This window comes from Ahaetulla prasina, chromosome 2 (genome assembly GCF_028640845.1).
Source record: "Ahaetulla prasina isolate Xishuangbanna chromosome 2, ASM2864084v1, whole genome shotgun sequence".
Classification (NCBI taxonomy): Eukaryota; Metazoa; Chordata; class Lepidosauria; order Squamata; family Colubridae; genus Ahaetulla; species Ahaetulla prasina.
In genome coordinates this window covers 295,932,522-295,956,393 of record NC_080540.1, presented here as the reverse complement: position 1 = coordinate 295,956,393, position 23,872 = coordinate 295,932,522, and the positions used below count along the sequence as shown (strand labels likewise).

The following is a 23,872-nucleotide window of genomic DNA, read 5'->3' as shown; positions in this document are numbered from 1 at the left end:
ATGAAACATCTGCAAGAAAACAACAAAGCTCAGAGAGCACAAAGGACCCCTAATTTCAACCCTGACCTGCAAATATTCTCTTCTATTGCTCTTCCATTTATCATGGATTTCCTTGCCGTTCTACAACCACCACCCCTCCCACCTCTCTCAGTGCAAATTGGCTTATGTTCACTTTTAGAATGATTGTTATTGACAAAATTGTGGAAAAGCGAGAAGGTCAGTCAGCCACCTTCTTACTATAGGCAGCTTTGATTACATTATACATTGGGGGGAGTGAAGGGGTGGATGTGGGAAGGAACAAACATTTTCTGTGGAGCAAATGTCACAATTTGTTATCTACTCAGAAAGAAATTGCTAAAAGCCGAGAGAGGAAGTAAAGGAAGGAATGGACAGAGGGAGGGAGGGAGGGGAGAGGAAGGAAAGAAGGAGGGGGGAGAGGAAGGAAAGGGAGGGTGGGAGAGAAGGAGAGAGAGAGAGAGAAAGAGAGAGAAAGAAAGAAGAAAGAAAAAGGAAAGAAAAAAAGATAAAAAGCAAAGAAGGAAGGAAGGAAAGAAAGAAATGGGAGAGAATGAAAGAAAAAAATAAAAGAGAAAGAAACAAAGAAATAAAAATAAATAAATGAGTGAAGGAAGGAAGGAAAGAAAGAAGGAAGGAAGGAAGGAAGGAAATTGGAGAGAAAGAAAGCGAGAAAGAAAGAGAAAAAGGAGAGAAAAAGAAAAAACAAAGAAAAATAAATGAGTGAAGGAAGGAAGGAAAGAAGGAAGGAAGAAAGGAAATTGGAGAGAAAGAAAGAGAAAAAGGAAGGAAGGAAGGAAGGAAGGAAGGAAGGAAGGAAGGAAGGAAGGAAGGAAGGAAGGAAGGAAGGAAGGAAGGGAGAAAGAAAAGAACTTTTTTTGTCTCCTGATTTTCCCAGGGTGACAAATCCGTCCGGGTGATGCGATCCTTGTTGGCCGCCCAACAAACCTTTGTAGATCGATTGGTCCATCTAATGAAAGCTGTGCAGCGTGAAAGTGGGAACCGGAAAAAGAAGGTAAGAATGTCCATACAATTAGCAATGGACCAGGAACCAACTTCACCTGTGAGAAGCACCTGGGTGAAAACAAATCTTGTTTCCATGAACATCTAAAGTTAATTAAACATCTCCAGCATCTTTGCTTCCTTGTTACCTGGCTAACCGTCCCCTTCTGTTAAGTTTGGCCCCAGCTAAGTACCCAAACAGGGACGTGATGGCTCAGTGGCTAAGACACTGAGCTTGTTGACTAAAAGGTTGGCAGTTCAGCGGTTCGAATCCCTAGTGCTGCGTAATGGAGTGAGCTCCTGTTACTTGTCCCAGCTTATGCCAACCTAGCAGTTCGAAAGCAGGTAAAAACTGCAAGTAGAAAAATAGGAACCACCTTTGGTGGGAAGGTAACAGCATTCCGTTCACCTTTGGCATTGAGTCATGCCGGCCACATGACCACGGAGACGTCTTCAGACAGCATTGGCTCTTCGGCTTTGAAACGGAGATGAGCACCGCCCCCTAGAGTCAGGAATGATTAGCACATTTGTGTGAGGGGAACCTTTACCTTTACTAAGTACCCAAACTCTCAATTTCTGCACCCGACTGAATGAAAACAACCCAAAACCTGGATGTTTCACCGAATGAAAAAGCAAATAAAAAGAAAGAAACCGAATTTATAACCATTCTCAGTATCTCACCTTTATGTTAAATGTATATATAAATGTATATATATATATGTCGGTTGGTCTTTGGTTATTCGGGTTTTCTCCCGCGTAAAATTGGAAGTGTCTTGGCGACATTTCGACGAAATCCCATTCGTCATCTTCAGGCTAGGTGTTTACAGCTTTGTGCTTCTAGGAGAAATGTGTGATCGCAGATGTTTCTTCCTTTTAACTGCTAGTGGGGGTTTGAACTGATTGGTTGGGAGCTTAGCTGTGTTCTGATTGGGTGGAGGTGTTTTCTGATTGGGTGGGAGTTTGGCTGTGCTCTGATTGGATGGTGGGGTTGGCTGTGCTCTGATTGACTGGGGGTGTGTTCTGTTTGAGGGGGGCTTCGTTGTGCTCAGGTTGGTCTGAGTTGCAGGGGGATTTGAGTTGGTGAGCTGCATTGTTTTTGTTTGGCTTCACATTTGTGGTCATGCTACATCTTCATGGTGGGTGTCAGTCTGCTGCATGTATGGATTGGAGGGGTTTGAAATGTCTAATGATGCAGCTGCGGTCTGGCTTCTGGTCCGTGGTCGTGCTTCATCATCGGTGTGGGTTTGAGTTTGCTTTCTGCGTGGATGTGTGGTGGTGACATGCTGTGTGGACCTCATGAGTATGGGTCTTGCGTCATTCTTCCTGTTAGGGACTCGTTTGTCGATAAGGCCAGGTTTCCAAATGGCTGGCAGGCGGGAGGTATCATCTCGTTTATTCATACTGTGTGGGCGTTTTTCTATCTCGATGGCTTCTCTGATTATTCTGTTGTTAAAGTGTTCAGTTTTGGCGATAGTTCTGGTATTTTTAAAATCAATTTTATGTCCTGTGGCTTTAAGGTGTTGGACCAGGGAAGAAGTTGGTTCCTCTTTTTTGACTGAGTTCTCATGTTCTTCAATGCATGCACTTATTCTTCTGTTGGTTTGTCCGATGTATGTGGTGCTGCAGGCGGTGCATGGGATTTCATATACTCCTTGATTTTCTAAGTCAATTTTGTCTTTGGGGTTTCTTAGGATGGTGGATATTTTTTGGTTTGTGCAGAATGCTGTCTTGATGTTGTGTTGTGGAGGATCTTGCTGATTCTGTCTGTGGTGCCTTTTATATATGGGAGGAGGGCTTTGCCATTTTCTTGTTATGTCTTGGATTTTAGTGGGGGTTTCTTTATGGATTAGTTTGGTAATCTTATTTCTTTGGAATCCATTGGATGTTAGTACGTTAGTGAGAGTGTGTAGTTCGGTTTTTAGGTGTTGTTCGTCAGCTAAGCATTTTGTTCTGGAGATGAATGTCTTGGCTACGGAGTCAATCTGTGCTGGGTGGTGGTGTGAGAATGTGTGCAGATAGCGGTTTGTGTATGTTTTCTTCTGGTAGATGGTGTGTCCTAGGGAGCCATTGGATTTCCTGTAGACTAAAACATCAAGGAAGGGAAGTTGGTTGTTAGCTTCTGTTTCCATGGTGAATTGTATTTTGGGGTGTAGGCTGTTGAGATGTATGAGGAAGTTGTTCAGTTTTTCTTTCCTGTGTGGCCAGATTATGAAGGTGTCGTCTACGTATCTGAGCCAGAGTTTGGGATTGTGCTCACATTTTTCTAGAGCTTGGGTTTCAAAGTGTTCCATGTAGAGGTTGGCAATGACAGGTGAGAGGGGTGATCCCATGGGTGCTCCTTCTGTTTGTTTGTATTTTTGTCCATTCTAGATGATGTATGTGTTGGATAGGCAGTGATTGGTCAGATCTAGGATGTGCTTGGGGGGGTTATATTTGTTTTGGATGGCTGTTAAGGCTTCTTTGATTGGCACTTGGCTGAAGAGGGATATGACATCGAAGCTCACGAGTAGATCGCTGGGCTGTCATTAGCCATTTCAAACCCCTCCAATCCATACATGTAGCAGAATGACACCCACCATGAAGATGTAGCACGACACGAACGCGAAGCCAAACAACAGCAATGCAGCTCACCAACTCAAATCCCCCTGCAACTCAGACGAACCTGAGCACAACCAAGCCCCCCCCCGCAAACAGAACACACCCCCATCCAATCAGAGCACAGCCAAACCCCCAACCAATCAGAACACACCTCCACCTAATCAGAACACAGCCAAGTTCCCACCCAATCAGTTCAAACCCCTACTAGAAGTTAAAAGGAAGAAACAGCTGCGATCACACATTTCTCCTAGAAGCACGAAGCTGTAAACACCTAGCCTGAAGATGATGAATGGGATTTCATCGAAACATCACCAAGACACTTCCAATTTTACGCGGGAGAAAACCCGAATAACCAAAGACCTACACATGCATACATACATACGTACATACATACATACATACATACATATATATTTGTTTTCTGAGGTTTTCACGGGTGTTTGTATGTAGGTCTTTGGTTATTCGGGTTGTCTCCCGCATAAAATTGGAAGTGTCTTGGCGACATTTCGATGAAATCCCATTCGTCATCTTCAGGCTAGGTGTTTACAGCTTCTTGCTTCTAGGAGAAATGTGTGATCGCAGCTGTTTCTTCCTGCCCCACCACATACATCGGACAAACCAACAGAAGAATAAGTGCACGCATTGAAGAACACAAGAACTCAGTCAAAAAAGAGGAGCCAACTTCTTTCCTGGTCCAACACCTTAAAGCCACAGGACATGATATTGACTTTAAAAAGACCAGAACTATCGCCAAAACTGAACACTTTAACAACAGAATAATCAGAGAAGCCATCGAGATAGAAAAACGCCCACACAGCATGAATAAATGAGATGATACCTCCTGCCTGCCAGCCATTTGGAAACCCGCCCTTATCGACAAACGAGTCCCTAACAGGAAGAATGACGCAAGACCCACACTCATGAGGTCCACACAGCATGTCACCACCACACATCCACCCAGAAAGCAGACCCAAACCCACACTGATCATGAAGCATGATCAAGGACCAGAAGCCAGACTGCAGCTGCAACATTAGCCATTTCAAACCCCTCCAATCCATACATGCAGCAGACTGACACCCACCATGAAGATGTAGCATGACCACGACCACGAAGCCAAACAACAGCAATGCAGCTCACCAGCTCAAATCCCCCTGCAACTGACTAATCTGAGCACAACCACGCCTCCACCCAAACAGGACACACCCCCAGCCAATCAGAGCACAAAAAAACCCCATCCAATCAGAGCACAGCCAAGCTCTCACCCAATCAGTTCAACCCCCCACTAGCAGTTAAAAGGAAGAAACAGCTGCAATCACACATTTCTCCTAGAAGCACGAAGCTGTAAACACCTAGCCTGAAGATGAAGACAACAATAACCAAAGACCTATAGATAGATAGATAGATAGATAGATAGATAGATAGATAGATAGATATATAGAGATATAGAGATATAGAGATATAGAGATATGTATAGATATATATAGATACATACATACATACATACATACATACATACATACATACATACATACATATATATATATATATATATATATATATATATATATATATATATATATGTCACCAGCTCTGTGACGTCGTCATGGAGGAGTGGAAGAGATCTCCAGTGGCAACCTGTGAAGCTCTGGTGAACTCTATGCCCAGGAGGGTTAAGGCAGTGCTGGAAAATAATGGTGGCTGTCGTGTCCCACTCCTCCGCTGACGGCCAGGTCAGGGAAATCCGAATCAGGCTTGCCTCTGCAGCTCTGCCCAAAGTCCTAGCAAAGTCCTCAGAGCAGGCAGGAGACCAGTAAGTGAGTTCAGCAAGATAAGTTCGACTTTGCCTGACTCAGAGACTGCCAGAAAGCAGATCCTTTATATAGGCCATGGGGTGTGGCTCCATGACTCAGCACTCATTAAGGCCTGCCCCTCCCTTCCTTCTGTTGCCTCCGCCTATCCAATCTTCTGATGCGAGGGTCACTCCAATCAGCTGTTGTTGGAAGTAAACTTTCCTCAGGCTCACATGCTGTGGAGGAGGGGGAGGGGTCTAGCTGCTCCGTTTGCCTGGGCATGGAGCCAGGGCTGGGGCCGGGGGATGCCCCCTCCTCTGCAGCCTGCTTGGGCATGGAGCCAGGGCTGGGCCCGGGAGGCATACATTCCTCCGTGTTCGGGAGCAGATAAGCAGACCCTGGCTGCGGTGAGAGCGGACAAGATACAACAGTGGCCACACAAATTGTTGACATTTTGGGCCGCAATTGGACGTTATCACTTAGGGGTGTACTCACTTTTGTTGCCAGCACTTTAGACATTAATGGCTGTGTGTTGCATTATTTTGAGGGCACAGCACATTTACACTCTTAATACAAGCTATGTACTCGCTATTTTACATTGTAGCCAAGTGTCATTTCTTCAGCGTTGTCACATGAAAAGATACACTTAAATATTTGCAAAATGTGAGGGGAGTGTACTCACTTCTGTACTATTGTGAAATATACCCCTGCATGTTGCGGCATTTTTTGGCTAAAGAAAATACATTCAAAAATGGATAAATTGCACATCTCCGGAATCTTAATATTTGGAAGGATACGACTCCGTCACCAAGGTGGCCATATTCCTACAGATAATTCTCTCGAGGAGTTGTGTGACAGTGAGAGCAATTCATCAGTGGAACAACTGGTCGCTGGAGATTGGACAACCATTTGTCTGAAATGGTATACGGCAGTGATGGCTAACCTTTTTGCCATCGCGTGCCAAAAGTGGTGGCAGCACGGGGGGGGGGGGTCGTGTGCGCATGTACCCACGCCCATAATTCTATGCAACCCCCCTGCATGTGCACGCCACGCACACACACACACACACACCTGTGCTCCCTCGCTTTTGGCACGTGATGGCACGGTGGACCCGATAGGCCTGTTTTTTTGCCCTCCCCAGGCTCCTAGAAAGGCTCTGGAGCCTGGGGAGAGTGAAAAATGGGCCTTCCGGTTCCACCGGATATTGGCAAACGGGCCATTTCCGGCCTCCGGAAGGCTTCCGGGGGTGTTGGAGAAAGAAGAAGAAAAAGAAGAAAAAGAAAAAAGCTGTTTTCACCCTCCCCAGGCTCCTAGAAAGCCTCTAGAGCAGACCTGGGCAAATTAAGGCCCGCGGGCCACATCCGGCCCTTTGTACGTCCCTGTCCGGCCCGCGTGAGGCCAATCATAAACACCATAAATTAAACTTTTTTTTTAACTTTTATTTTGAAATTTTATTTTGAAAATCGTTAAATACGAACGTCAGACGTAGCACCTTCACTCAGCGATACACGTGTGTGAGTGAAGGTGATGCTGTTCGCCAGGTTATCCCCAAGATGTCGGCACACCCCAAGAAAAGAAAAGTTGATAACGAATGCCGTATTTTCAACAAAACATGGACTTCCAAATATTTCTTTACAGAAATTAAAGGCAAAGCAGTGTGCTTAGTCTGTGGTACACAGGTTGCTGTGTTTAAAGAATATAATTTGAATCGCCACTACACCACCAAGCATGAAGATAAATACAGAAATCTGTCTGGTGAAGAGCGTGCAAGGGAGTCTGATGCATTGCTTGCAAAACTACAAACCCAACAAGGATTTTTCACTAAACTTCACACTCCCAGAGATGCAGCCGTCAGGACAAGTTATGTCATTTCACAAAATCGCCAGAAAAAGTAAGGCGTTTTCCGACGGAGAGTTTATTAAGGAGTGTTTATTGGACTCTGCTGCGCTGATGTGCCCAGAGAAAAAAGGCGCATTTGAGAACGTTTCACTCTCCCGACGCACTGTAACGAGGCGGATTGAGGACATTGCGGGGAACTTAGAACTTCAGCTGAAGAACAGAGCGGCCGACTTTGACTTTTTTTCTCTGGCTTTGGATGAGAGCTATGCGTACGTGACACTGCCCAGCTGCTCATCTTCTTACGTGGGATAACCGCAGACTTTCAAATCACGGAGGAGTTGGCAGCCATGCAGTCAATTAAAGGACAACCACCGGTAATGACTTGTTCAGAGAGGTAAATGCATGTATGGACATTTTAGGACTGAAATGGGACAAGCTTGCAGGTGTGACAACAGATGGTTGTCCAAATCTGACAGGGAAAAATGTTGGACTTTTAAAGAGAATGCAGGATAAAGTGACAGAAATTAACCCTGATCAGAAATTGACATTTTTGCATTGTATCATACATCAGGAAGTGTTGTGTAAGACAGTGTTAAAAATGAAACATGTCGTTGATGCTGTCACTAAAATAGTTAATTTCATCAGAGCAAGAGCTTTAAATCACAGACAGTTTGTTGCTTTGTTGGAGGAAACTGAGGCTGAACATGGTGACATAAGCTATCACTGCACTGTTAGGTGGCTCAGCCTTGGCAAGGTTCTGAAAAGTGTCTGGGACCTGAGAGACCAGATTCAGGAGTTCTGTATTCAGAAAGGTCATGACATCCCAGAACTTTCAGATAACAACTGGTTGGCAGACCTCGGATTCGCTGTGGATGTGACTGCACTAATGAACGAACTAAATGTCAAAATGCAGAGCAAGGGCCTTTTTGTGCATGAGATGTACAGTGCAGTGAAGGCTTTCATGAGAAAACTACAGCTTCTCTCAAGCCAAGTGAAGGACAACATTCTGACCCACTTGCCAACACTTAAGGAAGCCAAAAGATCAGGTGATCACCTCCAAAAGTACTCAACCATGTTAGAAGCATTGCATGCAGAGTTTTCAAGGCGATTTCAAGATTTCAAAACTCTTGAGAGTGAAATGCACATGGTTTCTTCTCCCTTCAACTGCAGTGTGGATGATGCACCAAGTGAAGTTCAGATGGAACTCATTGATCTGCAGTCTGACACACATCTGGCAGATCACTTCAAGTCAGTCTCACTGCTGGACTTTTACTCCGCCTCAAAGAGGAGAACTTTCCACACCTGAGGAGGCATGCTCAGAGGATCCTAGTCCTCTTTGGATCTACCTATCAATGTGAACAGACATTCTCAGTTATGAAGTTCAACAAATCCAAACACAGATCCTCTATGACTGATGACCACCTCTCAGCTGTCCTTCGCATAGCCACTTCAGACATTCCGCCAGATTTCAATGCCCTTGTTCAAGCCCAGAACAGACTGGATTATTCTCGCTGAAGAGGTAACATGAGGTGGAAAGCATTACAAGTTATTGTTTGTGGAGATTAACAAATTAAAAAATAAATTGCACTGGTTCAATAATTGTTTTTCTTATTTAACCAATAGACCACAGTTTCACATAACCTAATATACATATTTACAGAGTGCTTTATTCTTCTGATTATCAGTACCAGCTATTCAAAATATTTAATTTAAGTATTTTACAATGAAAGAAAGTTGGTGGCCCTCTGACACAATTCAGGCTTCTCATGCGGCCCCTGATAAAAATTAATTGCCCACCCCTGCTCTAGAGTCTGCAGAGAGCGAAAAACGGGCCTTCCACAACCCTCATGGGGGCCCTCCGGAGGCTGGAAACTGTGTGTTTTCCGACTTCCAGTGGATCCAGAAGGCCTGAAAATCAGCTGGCCAGCGTGCATATGCACTCTAGAGCTGAGCTGGCTTGCCCACCAATATGGCTCCATATGCCACCTCTGGCACATGTGCCATTGGTTCGCCATCACGGCTATAGGGTCTCCTATTTGAGCAGGAGGTTGGACTAGAAGATCTCCAAGGACCCTTCCAACTCTGTTATTCTGGGCCGCGGTGTGGCTCAATGGGCCGCGGTGTGTCTCAGGCTGTAAGAAGCCTGTTATTAAAACACAGCTGCCTGCAATTACTGCAGGTTCTAGTCCCACCAGGTCCAAGGTTGACTCAGCCTTCCATCCTTTATAAGGTAGGTAAAATGAGGACCCAGATTGTTGGGGGGGCAATAAGTTGACTTTGTAAATATACAAATAGAATGAGACTATTGCCTTACACACTGTAAGCCGCCCTGAGTCTTCGGAGAAGGGCGGGATATAAATGTAAACAACAACAAAAAGAATTCTGAGCATTAAACAATTGTGGGTTGTTTTTTTTTTTTAAAAAATGGGATTCTTATTTGCATATAATATATTCTCCCTTGTTGCTTATCTTTTCCTCTTCTAGAATGAGAAATTGCAGATTCTCCTGGCAGACAATGAAAAGATGAATTTATCAGATATCGAACCCATCCCGCTGCCTCTGGAACCCCAAGTGAAAATCAGAGGAATAATTCCCGAGAAAGCCACTCTGTTCAAGGTAACAAGACGGATCGGTCTTGCAGTCGGTGTGACATGGAAGATGTAAATATATCAATGTCTGTGGAAATCCGGGGCGAGCTGGTAGCAACCCACCACCGCTGCAGATGTTTTAGGAATAGTTGTTGGAGGAGGAATTGCAAGGAGAGGGAAAGAATTTGAGAAAACAAAATTTGATCACTTTAGGAAAAAAAAAGAGTTTACGGCTTCAACTTTCCCTGTGTGAAAGAATAGCATAGCATAGCACAGAAATAGAAATAGAAATAATAGGAATAGAAATAGAATAGAAATAGCATAGCATAGCATAACATAGCGTAGCATAGCATAGAAATAGCATAGCATAGCTTAGAATAGCACAGAAATAGAATAGAAATAGCATAGCATAGCATAGAATAGCATAGAAATAAAAGAGCATAGCATAGCATAGAAATAGAATAGAATAGAAATAGCATAGCATAGCATAGCATAGCATAGCATAGCATACCATAGCATACCATAGCATACCATACCATAGCATAGAAATAGAATAGAATAGAAATAGCATAGCATAGAAATAGCATAGCATAGCATAGCATAGAATAAAATTCTTTATTAGTTGAGTGTGACTGGACACACAAGGAATTTGTCTTTGATGTGTTGGAAGAAATATCCATCTGGGTTCAGTTCCAAGTGGGGACAAAGACACTGGAAACATGGAGGCTGCTTGGAAAGATAGTTTAATGGTGGTCAGGATCACATGGCTTGAGATCCTGAACAGAAAAGGGATGAGATCCTGTGCGCTCCCTGGCTTTATGCTTTTTCTGAGCTTTGAACTTTCTGGGGCACAGGAAGAGTATCCTGATTGGTTGTAATGTTGTAGGTTGTCTCTCAAGCTTGCTTGAGCCTTGCCATGTGGTGAGTTTCTGTCGCCTATTGTGTTGCAAATGATGGTCCATTGACAAAGGTGGGGGGATTGAGTGAGCTTGGCTGAAGCCTTAATTGCCCATTGACAAAGGTGGGGCGAATGAGTTTCTACCTTTGACCCATTGACAAAGGTGGGGGGAGTCAGGAAGCTGCTTTGTCTTTAAAACATGTTTCTCCATTTCTCATCCAGGGAAATATATTCTGCCTTTTAAATATTTTCTAAAATATTTCATTCTTCTAGGAGGTGGGTGGGTGCTAAATTCCTACAGATGCATATGCTCTCAATGTACATAAGGAGAATAAAATACATTCATCAAGAATAGAACGATGCAACACTTAGTGATAGTCAAGGTTACTAATAAGCTATCAAATCATACTACAAAACAAACAAAACAATATAAATTGAAAGATACAGGCAACATGGATGTAGCCATAAGTGGGAAGAGATAGGTACTAGTAAGGATGAGAAGAAGAATAGAAATATATTTTTAGTAAATTATTTGACAGTGTTGAGGGAATTATTTGTTTAGCAGAGTGATGGCATTCAGGAAAAAATTGTTCTTGTATCTACTTGTTTTGGTGAGGGTAAAAGTTGAAATAATTTATGTCCAGGATATGAGGGGTCTGTAGATATTTTCACAGCCCTCTTTTTGACTTGTGCAGGATACAGGTCCTCAAAGCAAGAGAGATCAAGGACTAGCTCACATCAAACTGAGAAATACCGTATATACTCGAGTATAAGCCGACCCGAATATAAGCCGAGGTACCTAATTTTACCACAAAAACTGGGAAAAACTATTGACTCGAGTATAAGCCGAGGGTGGGAAATGAGGCAGCTACTGGTCAATGTAAAAAATAAAGATAGAGCCAAGTAAAATAACATGAATATTTATTTGAACGAAAAACAATAAAAGTGCAAAAGGGGGAAGGAGGATTCCCAGCTTTAGAAAATTTAGAACTACGCCGCCTTTGGTATGACCTGAGCATAGCTCATAAAATTATCTGCTACAATGTACTTCCTATCAATGACTACTTCAGCTTCAACCACAACAATACACGAGAACACAATAGATTCAAACTTAAAGTGAACCTCTCCAATCTAGATTGCAGAAAATGTGACTTCAGTAACAGAGTTGTTAATGCCTGGAATGTGCTACCTGACTCTGTGGTCTCTTCCCAAAATCCCCAAAGCCTTAACCAAAGACTATCTAGTATTGACCTCACCCCATTCCTAAGAGGTCTGTAAGGCGTGCATAAGAGCACCAGCGTGCCTACCGTCCCTGTCCTAATGTTCCCTTTAGTTGTATTCCTTTTATGTATTCAATTCATGCTTATATTTATATAATTATTTAATATGTATTTGACAAAATACAATGAATAGAATAGAATAGAATAGAATAGAATAGAATAGAATAGAATAGAATAGAATAGAATAGAATTTTATTGGCCAAGTGTGATTGGACACACAAGGAATGAATGAATGAATGAATGAGTGAATAGAATAGAATAGAATAGAATAGAATAGAATAGAATAGAATAGAATAGAATAGAATAGAATAGAATTTTATTGGCCAAGTGTGATTGGACACACAAGGAATGAATGAATGAATGAGTGAGTGAATAGAATAGAATAGAATAGAATAGAATAGAATAGAATAGAATAGAATTTTATTGGCTAAGTGTGATTGGACACACAAGGATCTACCACTTCTTTGGATGCCCTTCCCAAATTGAACACTGCAAGCATGAAAATGAGTCCTCCTTTAGCTTCCAAGGACCAGGGTGCCTCTGAAGGTCAGTGCTCTAAGTACTAAGAACCCAGCACAAATCTAAGCCTGTATGCACACCAACAGTGAAAATACCCTGCACAGTGTCTCTTGGAAGAGAAGGTTAATTTTCATAGACGTTGGGGTGGCTCTTTTTTTTTTTGGCAGGGCAATAAGGGTCTCTAATATCATTAAACCCACTTTAGAAGTCTCTGTGTGTGTGTGTGTGTGTGTGAGAGAGAGAGAGAGAGAGAGGAGGCTCGGCTGAGCAAAGCGGCGGCGGGAGGCCGCTGGGGAAACGCGGAAGTAGTCGGAGATCTGCTTGATGGGGCGGATGGGACCTGGGCAGACGCCGATGGCCATGTGCTCCTGGATGCTGATGGGCGGCTTGTCGCCTGCGGTGGCTCATGCAGGTGGCGCCCGGGAAGGAGGCGGCTGCGGGGCTGCTGCGGGAGCCGCTGGTGCTGCTGGTGCTGTTGATGCTGCTGCCGCCGTTGCTGCCGCCAGGAGAGGCCGCCGCCAGCCCGGCCCTGCGCGCCGAGCGCCCGCCACGCTGCTGGCTGCTGGAGGAGGCGGAGGGGAGGGACGGAGGCGAGCAGCGGCGGCGGCGGCGGCGGACGGCGGACGGCAACGGGTGGGCGGTGGAGGTGATGTCACCGGCTCTGCCCAGCCCTGCCCAGGCGAGGCCAGCAAAGGGCCGGGCGAAGGGGCGACCGAGGCGGGCTCGCAGCCCAGCTGAGCCGCTACGGAGGGGAGGGAGGCGGGGCCGGCTAGGCTCGGGAAGGCAAACGGGAGGCGTTCGTCACGGGATAGACTGCTGGGATCCACGGGATAGACTGCTGCTGGAGCTGGAGGCTCGAAGGAAGGGAAGGAGAGGGGTGGTGGAGCTCAAGGTTCTTTAGCCCTAGACACCTGCCCGCTAGAGAAGGGAGGAGATCGGGCCGGCCAGTCTCCGGGAAGGTAGACGGGCGGATTCTTACCGGGATAGACTGCTGCTGGAGCTGGAGGCTCAAGGAAGGGAAGGGAGGTGGCTGAGGACGGGCTCGTTTAAGGCTCTTCCAAAGCAGCCCTGCTAAACCGCCACGGAAGGGAGGGAGAGCGGGCCGCAGTAACTGAGAAAAGCCTGACGAGGCGGCTGGGCTACCTTCTGGCCTCATGAGTCGGCCGTCCGTCCGTCCGTCACTTCTCGGCTCGGCAGCCGGTTTTGAAAAGGTTCCGTCGCTGGGTTTCGGGACTTTTGTTTTTAAAAAAAAACACCACCTTCCTTTCTCCCTAGTTGGGGCGTTTCCCAGTTCCCTGTTTTTTCCGCCTTGCCTGTTGAGTTTTACCTGACAAGTTTCTTGCGCTTCCTCGACCTCCCTCCCTCCCTCCGTCCTTTCCTTCCCTCCCTCCCTCCCTCCCTGTCTTGTTTGTAGCCCCAGCGCCCCTTTCGTTGTATTTAAATCCAGAGCTTGAAACCTCCTCAGTGGGAGGAGAGGAACGCGATTTGGCAGCTGACCGCACTTGCACGGGCTGGGTAAGGAGAGCCCTAGGCGGCCTGCGCGCCGGGGAGGAGAAAAAGAAGAAGCAGCCAAGAAAAAAGGGGTGGGGTGGGGTGGGGGAAATGAATTTAGGAGGGCGAGCGTGTGTGTGTGTGTGTGTGTGTGTGTGTGTGTGTGTGTGTGTGTCTGCGCCCGTCACCATGAGGAATGCCAGCTATTTCTTTGAAGGGGCGGGTGTGTAGCCAGGCGCCTCCTTCCTTCGCTTGAAACCCGGGAGGGTTTTCACTCTTCGCTCCCTGCGTGTGTATTTGTCAACAATTATAACTCTTCGGTCGGGGTCCCTTGCCTTGCCTCGCCTCCTCGTGCCCTCTCTGTCAACGCTGTCAACAATTATAACTAACGCGGGTAATTGTGCGTGAGGGGTGTGCGTGTGTCCACATAGGAATAAGTGCGCATGCGCACTAACGAGAGCTAGCTGCCTGCGGTAGAAAGGACTCGCTGCAAGAGGAAGGGCTGAACGGCTTGGCTCGAGTATAAGCCGAGGGGGCGCTTTTCAGCACAAAAAACGTGCTGAAAAACTCGGCTTATACTCGAGTATATACGGTACATTTATTTGCAGAGGCTAATTGATTTCTCTCCCCCCCACTCCCTTCTTCCTGTTCTTTTTATGAGAGACAAATTGCCAACTAAACAAATTAGGCTTTTTTCTTCAGAAAGGGCATTTAAAATGGAATTGCCATCTAAGTTAATTAGGGAAGAGAGTTAATTGCTTTAAAGTTATCCTCCTTTTGTGTTCCCTCCCCCAGTTTAGAAAACAATGGCTGTGGCCTACCCCTCTACCCCCACCCCTTTCCGTTCCATTCAATTCCAATCACATTATTGTGCCCTTTTAAGTAGCATTGAAATGTTCAAAAAAAGATGCAGGAGACAAATGACTGAAGCTGTTTCTCCTTTATACAAGACACAAATGTTGATATTCTCCAGAGTAGAAGCCAGACCCTGCCTGCCAATTTTATTGGCTTAGATTTTCTTTCTTTCTTTCGCTCTTTCTTTCTTTCTTTCTTTCTTTCTTTCTTTCTTTCTTTCGCTCTTTCTTTTGCTCTTTCGCTCTTTCTCTCGCTCTTTCTCTGTCTCCCACTCTTTCTTCCTCCCCTTCCATTCCCTCCCCTTCCCTTCCTTTATTCCTTTCCACCCTCCCTCCTTTTTATCTTTCTCTCTCTCTTTCTCTTTCTTCCTCCCTCCCGTTCCCCTCCCGTTCTCTCCTTCCTTCCTTCCTTCCTTCCTTCCTTCCTTCCTTCCTTCCTTCCTTCCTTTCTTTCTTTCTTTCTCTCTCTCTCTTTCTATCTTTCTATCTCTATCTCTCTTTCTTTCTATCTTTCTCTCTCTCTCTCTTTCTCCCACCCCTTCCATTCCCTTTCTCCCTCCCTCCTTCCTTCCTTCCTTCCTTCCTTCCTTCCTTCCTTCCTTCCTTCCTTCCTTCCTTCCTTCCTTCCTTCAACCTCTTCTTCAACCAACTAGCCTTCTTCAATATCCCACATCGAGCTATTACAATAAACACACTAAAAATCAGCCAACAAACTTCAAGAGAACTACCGGTAGTTGCTCTTTGAGCCCTAGAGAGCTGAGGACCAAAAGGATTATCAAACATGCTCACCCCTATATTCCATTTCTCAGCACAAAGAGTAGGACCCAGGTTCTGCCTGTTAATTTTAATGGTTTGAATTTCCTCCCTCCCTCCCTCTCTCCCTCCCTCCTCATCTATCTGTCTTTCTGTCTATCTGTTTACTGGTACTTTATATCCTGCCTTTATGATTTTTGCAAATAACTCTGGGCAATGAACATACCGTATTTTTCAGAGTATAAGACACACTTTTTTCCCCCCTAAAAGGGGGTGAAAATTTGGGTGCGTCTTATACACCAAATGTAGCTCCTCCTACCCACTGGCCCCCACCCTTTGGTCTCTGCCTCCCAGCAATTTACCTCCTTGCAGCAAGCAGCAAGAAGAAACAGCCCATTTCAGCTTCAGCACAGCCTAATTAGCCCAAGTTGATTGTTGGAATCGGCCTCTCGACTCTCAGCTATTTTGCACGGGTCTCGGCTGCTTGCTGCAAGGAGGTAAATTGCTGGGAGCAGACTTTTTTTTTTCCTTGTGCTAATCAAGCTATGTTGAAAACGAAAACGAAAGTAAAACAGGCAGTTTGCTGCAACAGGCAAAATTGCTGGGAGACAGAGGCAGATTTCTTTTTCTTGTTTTCCTCACCAAAAAAGGTAGACGCGTCTTATAGTCTGGAGTGTCTTATACTCTGAAAAATACGGTATATGACCATCGGGATGCTGCAATGGTTGTAAGTGTGTGTTGTGTCTTGCCCACTCTCACAGCAGCCGGGGTCTTCTTATCTGCTCCCGAACACGGAGGAATGTATGCCTCCCGGCCCCAGTCCTGGCTCCATGCCCAGACAAGCTGAAGAGGAGGGGGCACCTCCCGGTCCCAGCCCTGGCTCCATGCCCAGACAAGCTGAAGAGGAGGGGGCACCTCCCGGTCCCAGCCCTGGCTCCATGCCCAGGCAAACGGAGCAGCTAGACCCCTCCCCCTCCTCCACAGCATGTGAGCCTGAGGAAAGTTTATTTCCAACAGCTGCTGATTGGAGTGACCCTCGCATCAGAAGACTGGATAGGCGGAGGCAACAGAAGGAAGGGAGGGGCAGGCCTTAATGAGTGCTGAGTCATGGAGCCACACCCCATGGCCTATATAAAGGATCTGCTTTCTGGCAGTCTCTGAGTCAGGCAAAGTCGAACTTATCTTGCTGAAGTCACTTTCTGGTCTCCTGCCTGCTCTGAGGACTTTACTAGGACTTTGGGCAGAGCTGCAGAGGCAAGCCTGATTCGGATTTCCCTGACCCGGCCGTCAGCGGAGGAGTGGGACACGACAGTGTGGCAAAAAAGTGGTCCTAAGTTACTTCTTCTCAGTACGGCCTCAAATGGAAGAGTGGCTGTATATCAAGATCTGTATTTATTGTATTACAAGTGTACAGTTTTATTTTGCCGATTCCCGTACTCTGGGAAAGAGACCGACCCGTGTTTTCCACCCAATGGAAGTAGTTGCCTCTTAGACCTGTGATGGGGAACCTGTGGCCGGGCTATTTTCAGGCCATTTTTAGGCCAGAGGTGGCATGCAGAGCCCTCTCTGTGGGCACACGCTCCATCGCCAGCTGTTTTTTGTGGACACCGGAGCGCCGGGAAACAGCCTCATAACAGCCTGAAAAACGGCCAAAAAACAGGCATTTTCCAGGCTGTTTTCCGGGCCATTTCCAGGCTGTTTTCAGGTCATTTTTAGGCCAGAGGTGGCACGCAGGGCCCTCTCTGTGGGCATGTGCGCCATCGCCAGCTGTTTTTTGTGGGCACCGGAGCGCTGGAAAACAGCCTGAAAAATGGCCAAGAAACAGACCATTTTCCCTGCCATTTTTCAGGCTGCTTTCCGGGCCATTTTTAGACTGTTTTCAGGACGTTTTTGGGCCACAGGTGACACGCAGAGCCCTCTCTCTGGGCACATGCACCCAGCTGTTCTTTGTGGGCACCGGAGCACTGGAAAGCAGCCTGAAAAACGGCCAAAAACAGCCTGAAAACAACCCCAAAGGTGGCCTGAAAAACTGCCCAAAATGCCCAAAAAACAGGCATGCGTACGCCGACCAGTTAGTCTTTGGGTTTCCAGTGTGCACCTACACACACCTGCACGCATGTGCTGGTTTGACCTCCTTTTCTTTTCTTCTTTGATCAGAGTGCCCTGATGCCGGCTCAGCTGTTCTTCAAGACCGAAGACGGGGATAGCTACCCTGTCATCTTCAAACACGGGGATGACTTACGTCAAGATCAGCTCATTCTCCAGATCATTTCGCTGATGGACAAGGTGACCTTTATTTTTATTTATTTATGTATTTCGATCCATTCATTTTGTCAAACACAACAATATATATAAGTATAAGCATGAAATAACCATACAAATTGAATACAACCAAAGGGAACATTAGGACAGGAACGGTAGGCACGCTGGTGCTCTTATGCACGCCCCTGACAGACCTCTTAGGAATGGGGTGAGGTCAATAGTAGATAGTTTTTGGTTATAGGTTTTGGGATTTTGGGATGAGACCAGGGAGTCAGGTAGTGCATTCCAGGCATTAACAACTCTGTTACTAAAGTCATATTTTCTGCAATCAAGATTGGAGCGGTGTAGTTACATTTTGCGATGTAGTTATTGAGCCCTGGCCATGTTTGCAAACCTAGTTTGTTCCAAGGGGAAATGGAAGGTGAGGAGGGGATCTATTAAATGTTTAACTGAGATGGGAAAGGACTCCGTCCCATCCTGAACAAGCGTTAAAGTTGTGGGAGTCCTTGGTGCTGTCTTAGCGGAGGGTTGGACTAGAAAACCTCCAAGGTTCCTTCCAACTCTGTTATTCTGTTACAGTATATCTGCCACTACAGTAGTGGTCAAAATTGTAGAAACCTTTTGGGAAAAGTGTATTTTTGAGGTTTGATGGCTAATAACACCACTTTTTTGGGGGGGAGTTTCAAGATAATCCTATTTCACTGCTGGAATGGCCTGGGAATAGCCCAGACCTTCACCCAATTGAAAATCTATGGAGCCGACTAAAGAAACTTGTTAGTGAGAAGCGACCCAGCAATAAAACCCAGTTAATAGAAACCATCATTCAATCTTGGTTTCACATTATAACAGCTGCAGAACTAAAAGACTTGGTTCACTCCATGGGAAGATGTTGTAATTCATGCTAAAGGTTACCCAACTAAGTATTAACTGACATGGGGATCATTTTTGTATATCTCGTTTTTTCTATGGTGATCATTTTTGTGTATCTCATTTTTCTACGTGTTTCACTTTTCTTCTTTATATTGTAACTGCTGTTCTAATAGCAAATCCTTCATAAAAGTTATTGCATTACATTCTTGATTAAATTATCTTTCCATTGATATATAATTTTATGGTACTGCTTCAAAAAAAAAAGTGGTGTAGTTAGCTAGTTTTAGAAAATGTACTTTTCCCAAAAGGTTTCCACAATTTTGGCCATTACTGTACATAGGGCACACCAGAACAACTAGACACAAGGAGAGTTTTTCCCCAATGCCATCACTCTGCTAAGCAACTCATTCCCACCACACTGTCAAACTATTTAGTAAGACTGTGTTACTATTCTTCTTCATGTATATATATAGGTAGATATTATACATTTTTCTTTTACATTGGTGCTTAGTAAACAGTGTATTATCAATTTGCTTATACATAGTAATAGTAATATTTATTTATACATTTTAATAACCTTTCAACTTTTAACTTTTACCTCTGTTATTTAAGCGTTGATAGAACAAACCCCATGTTTAAAAAATATTCTGTATCTTCATTGTCTTTTATTTTTAGTGTTAACCTACCCATTTCTGCACATTCTATTATTTTTTTAAATTATATTTTCATCTGTAGGAATTTCCTCATTCTTCCTGTGCTGTGCAAATACAATTCTTGCTGCTGTCACTTATCTTCTTATGACTATGACTTTGTTGCTTGTATTTTTAGGATTTATATTGCTTTATTTAGTTTCCTAGTACGATCTGTTGATTGCATATTTAGTATCCTAATGACTATCACTTAAGTGTTGTATCTTATGATTTAGGATGAATGTATTTTTATGATGACTACGATCATGATTGATCGCATTACAGTTTTTATGTACGCTGAGAGCTTACGCACCGGCAACAAATTCCTTGTGTGTCCAATCACACTTTGCTAATAAAGAATTATATTGTTGCTTGCAAATGTCTCATCGCGATCACCATTTTTATCCTCAGCTCTTACGCAAGGAGAACCTGGATTTGAAGTTGACGCCCTACAAAGTGTTGGCTACAAGTACAAAACATGGTAAGAATATACTGTTCTGATCTAGGCTTCCTGAGACAGTAAAAAGCAAACAATTTGTTCCCTCTTGTTATTTCAACGGCTATGAATTCTGTTCATTCACCGCCCGTAATGTGTCACAAATAGTTTGTAAAGAGTCCAACAGAAGTCTGCCACAGTCCTTCGGGATAAGGTTGATAAGCACCCATCTTTATCTCCCTTGACATGCTGCCAAAGACCTAATTGGCAATTAGCTTTGCAAGGCCACACAGAGTCAAAACGGAGCTTCAGAATTTAATCCGACGAGAATGAACAATGTTGCTTCCTGCAAAGGCTCACATGCCTTTGCTCCTCCTTTATGTCTTATGGGAGGGGCCAATCATCTCCCAGCCCTACTCCCGAGTCGTCCCTTTTGTCTTAACTGTTCTTGCCTTCTGGCAGCTCTGCGCATGCGTGCACTGGGAACAGACTCCCCCTGTTCCTCTGCCTCACTGACGTCAGACTCAAGAGGCTCCGGAGTCAGCACATGTTGTGTCTTGTCCGATCTCACCGCAGCCGGGGCCTTCTTATCTGCTTCCGAACACGGAGGAATGTCCTAGTATGCCTCCCGGCCCCAGACCTGGCTCCATGCCCAGACAGACTGAAGAAGAAAAAATATCTCCAGCCCCCAGCTCTGGCTCCATGCCCAGGCAAACAGAGCAACTAGACCCCTCCCCCTCCTCCACAGCATGTGAGCCTGAGGGAGGTCAATTGCCAACAGCTGCAGACTGGAGTGACCCACGCGTCAGAAGACTTGATAGGCGGAGGCAACAGAAGGAAGGGAGGGGCAGGCCTGGATAAGTGCTGAGTCATGGAGCCACACCCCATGGCCTATATAAAGGACCTGCTTTCTGGCATTCTCTGAGTCAGGCAAAGTCTAAACATATCTTGCTGAAGTCACTTTCTGGTCTCCTGCCTGCCCTGAGGACTTTGCTAGGACTTTGGCAGAGCTGCAGAGGCACGCCTGATTCGGATTTCCCTGACCCGGTGTCAGCGGAGGAGTGGGACACGACAGCACATAACTCCCAGATGGCCCTGGCCCCCTCTCTGCCTCTGACGCAGAGCCCTTGTCTGAGCCTTCCCCTGACTCCAGGACTGGCCCATGTTCCTCCCCAGCCTCCTCACTGTCCGACTCCGCTGTCAGCTCTGCAGGCTGCTGACAGACCACAACATGTATCCTCTTCCTCCTCCATCTTCTCCTTGTCTCCCTTTCTTGGAGGAATAACAAAATACAGGTAGTTTTCGACTTAGGACCATAATGGAACCTTCCCATCATGGTCATAAGTTGTAAAAGGGGCTGTTTGCAGCAGTCATTAAGTAAATACCCCCAGTTGTTAAATAAACACCCCAGTTGTTAAGTAAACACTGACTGTTCTGTCCCCGCTTGCCTCCGTCCGAGCGATGGCTTCATTAGCCGGCACTATCAGCTCTGGCAGCAAACTAGCGAGCGCCTGCCAAGTGACTCTGTTATCTCCCTTGAAGCCGATGAGTCACCCAGGAACAAACAGTACTTCAGCTCTTAGTTAAGCAGTTGATTTTGCCTGCTACGAAGAGGCATAGCAGCCCTCGCTGGTTTTATATCCTGTGGGGTGTGGCTCCATGACTCAGCACTTCCTAGGCCTGCCCCACCCCTGCTTCTGTTGTTCCCTCCTCTCCTGCCTACGAAACCTAGGGTCCAGCCAGGCCTGATTGCCATCAGCTGGGTCTGGAGGCGTGGCCTGGGGGGAAAGAGTCAGGAGGCCTCGTTATCTCCTCCACCTGGCCTGCCTCTGGCTCCTTGAGCTGAGCCAGGGAAGCTGGTGCTCCCGAGGTAAGTTCTGATGGCCCTTCCCCCTCACTTTCCAAGTCACTTTCTGGCAGCAGGCCCGGCTCCAAGGCACTTTCGGGTAGGAGGCCCGGCTCGGGGAGTGCAGACACAACACTGAGGTTGTAAAGCAAACACTACAGTCATTAAGCGAAGCAATGGTTCAGTCAGTATAGATGTGGTTTTGTCAAAAAGAAAGGCTGGCTTTTAGACAAAGTTGTAGAATTAGATCGCGTGACCAGAGGATGCCGCAAATGGCGATCAACGTAGGCATGTTGCCAAACCACCAAAATTTGGGTTTTATGAATGCTGAACGGGAAGGGGGAACGTCATAAGTTTGAATCTGGGTCGTAAGTAGAGGACTTCTATAGTTTGAAAGTTCTCGTTCTCAAAGAGGCCAGCCCTCTTGGAACACGGAAAACGATATGATCCTCTTTCAAACACATACGTACCTTCTGGTTTATCTGCTCCTTGCTTTCTCCAGATAGGCAATCTTTGACTTACAACCGTTCATTTAATGACCGTTCAAAGTTAAAACGGCACTGGAAAAAGTGACGTATGATCGCTATTGACACGTACGACCACTGCAGCATCCCCATGGTCACGTGATCAGAATTCAGCTGTCGGGCAACTGACTCATAGTTATGACGGTTTCAGTTTCTTGGGTTTGGGTGATCCCCATTCACGACCTTCCGAGTTGGGGAAGCCACATTCACATAACAACCACATGATTCACTTAACAACCACACAACAACCACATGATTCACTTAACAACCACACAACAACCACATGATTCATTTAAAAACCACACAATTCACTTAACACTGCATGATTTACTTAACCACACAATTCACTTAACAAATGCATGAGTCACTTAACAACCACATGATTCACTTAACATAATTCACACAATTCACTTAACCTTATGATTCACTTAACAACCACACAACACTTAACTGTATGATTCACTTAACAACCACACAATTCACTTAACAACTGTATGATTCACTTAACAACCACACAATTCACTTAACAAATGCATGAGTCACTTTAACAACCACATGATTCACTTAACATAATTCACACAATTCACTTAACTTTATGATTCACTTAACAACCACACAACACTTAACTGTATGATTCACTAACAACCACACAACACTTAACTGTATGATTCACTTAACAACCACACAATTCACTTAACAACTGTATGATTCACTTAACAACCACACAATTCACTTAACAAATGCATGAGTCACTTTAACAACCACATGATTCACTTAACATAATTCACACAATTCACTTAACTTTATGATTCACTTAACAACCACACAACACTTAACTGTATGATTCACTTAACAACCACACAATTCACTTAACAACTGTATGATTCACTTAACAACCACACAATTCACTTAACAAATGCATGAGTCACTTTAACAACCACATGATTCACTTAACATAATTCACACAATTCACTTAACTTTATGATTCACTTAACAACCACACAATTCACTTAACAACTGTATGATTCACTTAACAACCACACAATTCACTTAACAAATGCATGAGTCACTTTAACAACCACATGATTCACTTAACATAATTCACACAATTCACTTAACCTTATGATTCACTTAACAACCACACAACACTTAACTGTATGATTCACTTAACAACCACACAATTCACTTAACAACTGTATGATTCACTTAACAACCACACAATTCACTTAACAAATGCATGAGTCACTTTAACAACCACATGATTCACTTAACATAATTCACACAATTCACTTAACCTTATGATTCACTTAACAACCACACAACACTTAACTGTATGATTCACTTAACAACCACACAATTCACTTAACAAATGCATGAGTCACTTAACAACCACATGATTCACTTAACATAATTCACACAATTCACTTAACCTTATGATTCACTTAACAACCACACAACACTTAACTGTATGATTCACTTAACAACCACACAATTCACTTAACAACTGTATGATTCACTTAACAACCACACAATTCACTTAACAAATGCATGAGTCACTTTAACAACCACATGATTCACTTAACATAATTCACACAATTCACTTAACTTTATGATTCA

At 44.8% G+C, this 23,872-nt stretch overlaps 1 protein-coding gene across 2 annotated transcripts in view; it reads left to right on the top strand.

Annotated features, from left to right (window-relative positions):
* PIK3C3 (phosphatidylinositol 3-kinase catalytic subunit type 3) overlaps nucleotides 1–23,872 on the top strand; it is a 166,183-nt gene that overhangs the window by 57,510 nt on the left and 84,801 nt on the right. For both annotated transcript variants that reach the window (XM_058171421.1, XM_058171419.1), the window contains 4 exons: nucleotides 914–1,030; nucleotides 9,730–9,861; nucleotides 17,786–17,914; nucleotides 19,861–19,930. In XM_058171421.1, the coding sequence (XP_058027404.1) occupies nucleotides 914–1,030; nucleotides 9,730–9,861; nucleotides 17,786–17,914; nucleotides 19,861–19,930 (448 nt within the window). The remainder of the gene's footprint in view (nucleotides 1–913; nucleotides 1,031–9,729; nucleotides 9,862–17,785; nucleotides 17,915–19,860; nucleotides 19,931–23,872) is intronic.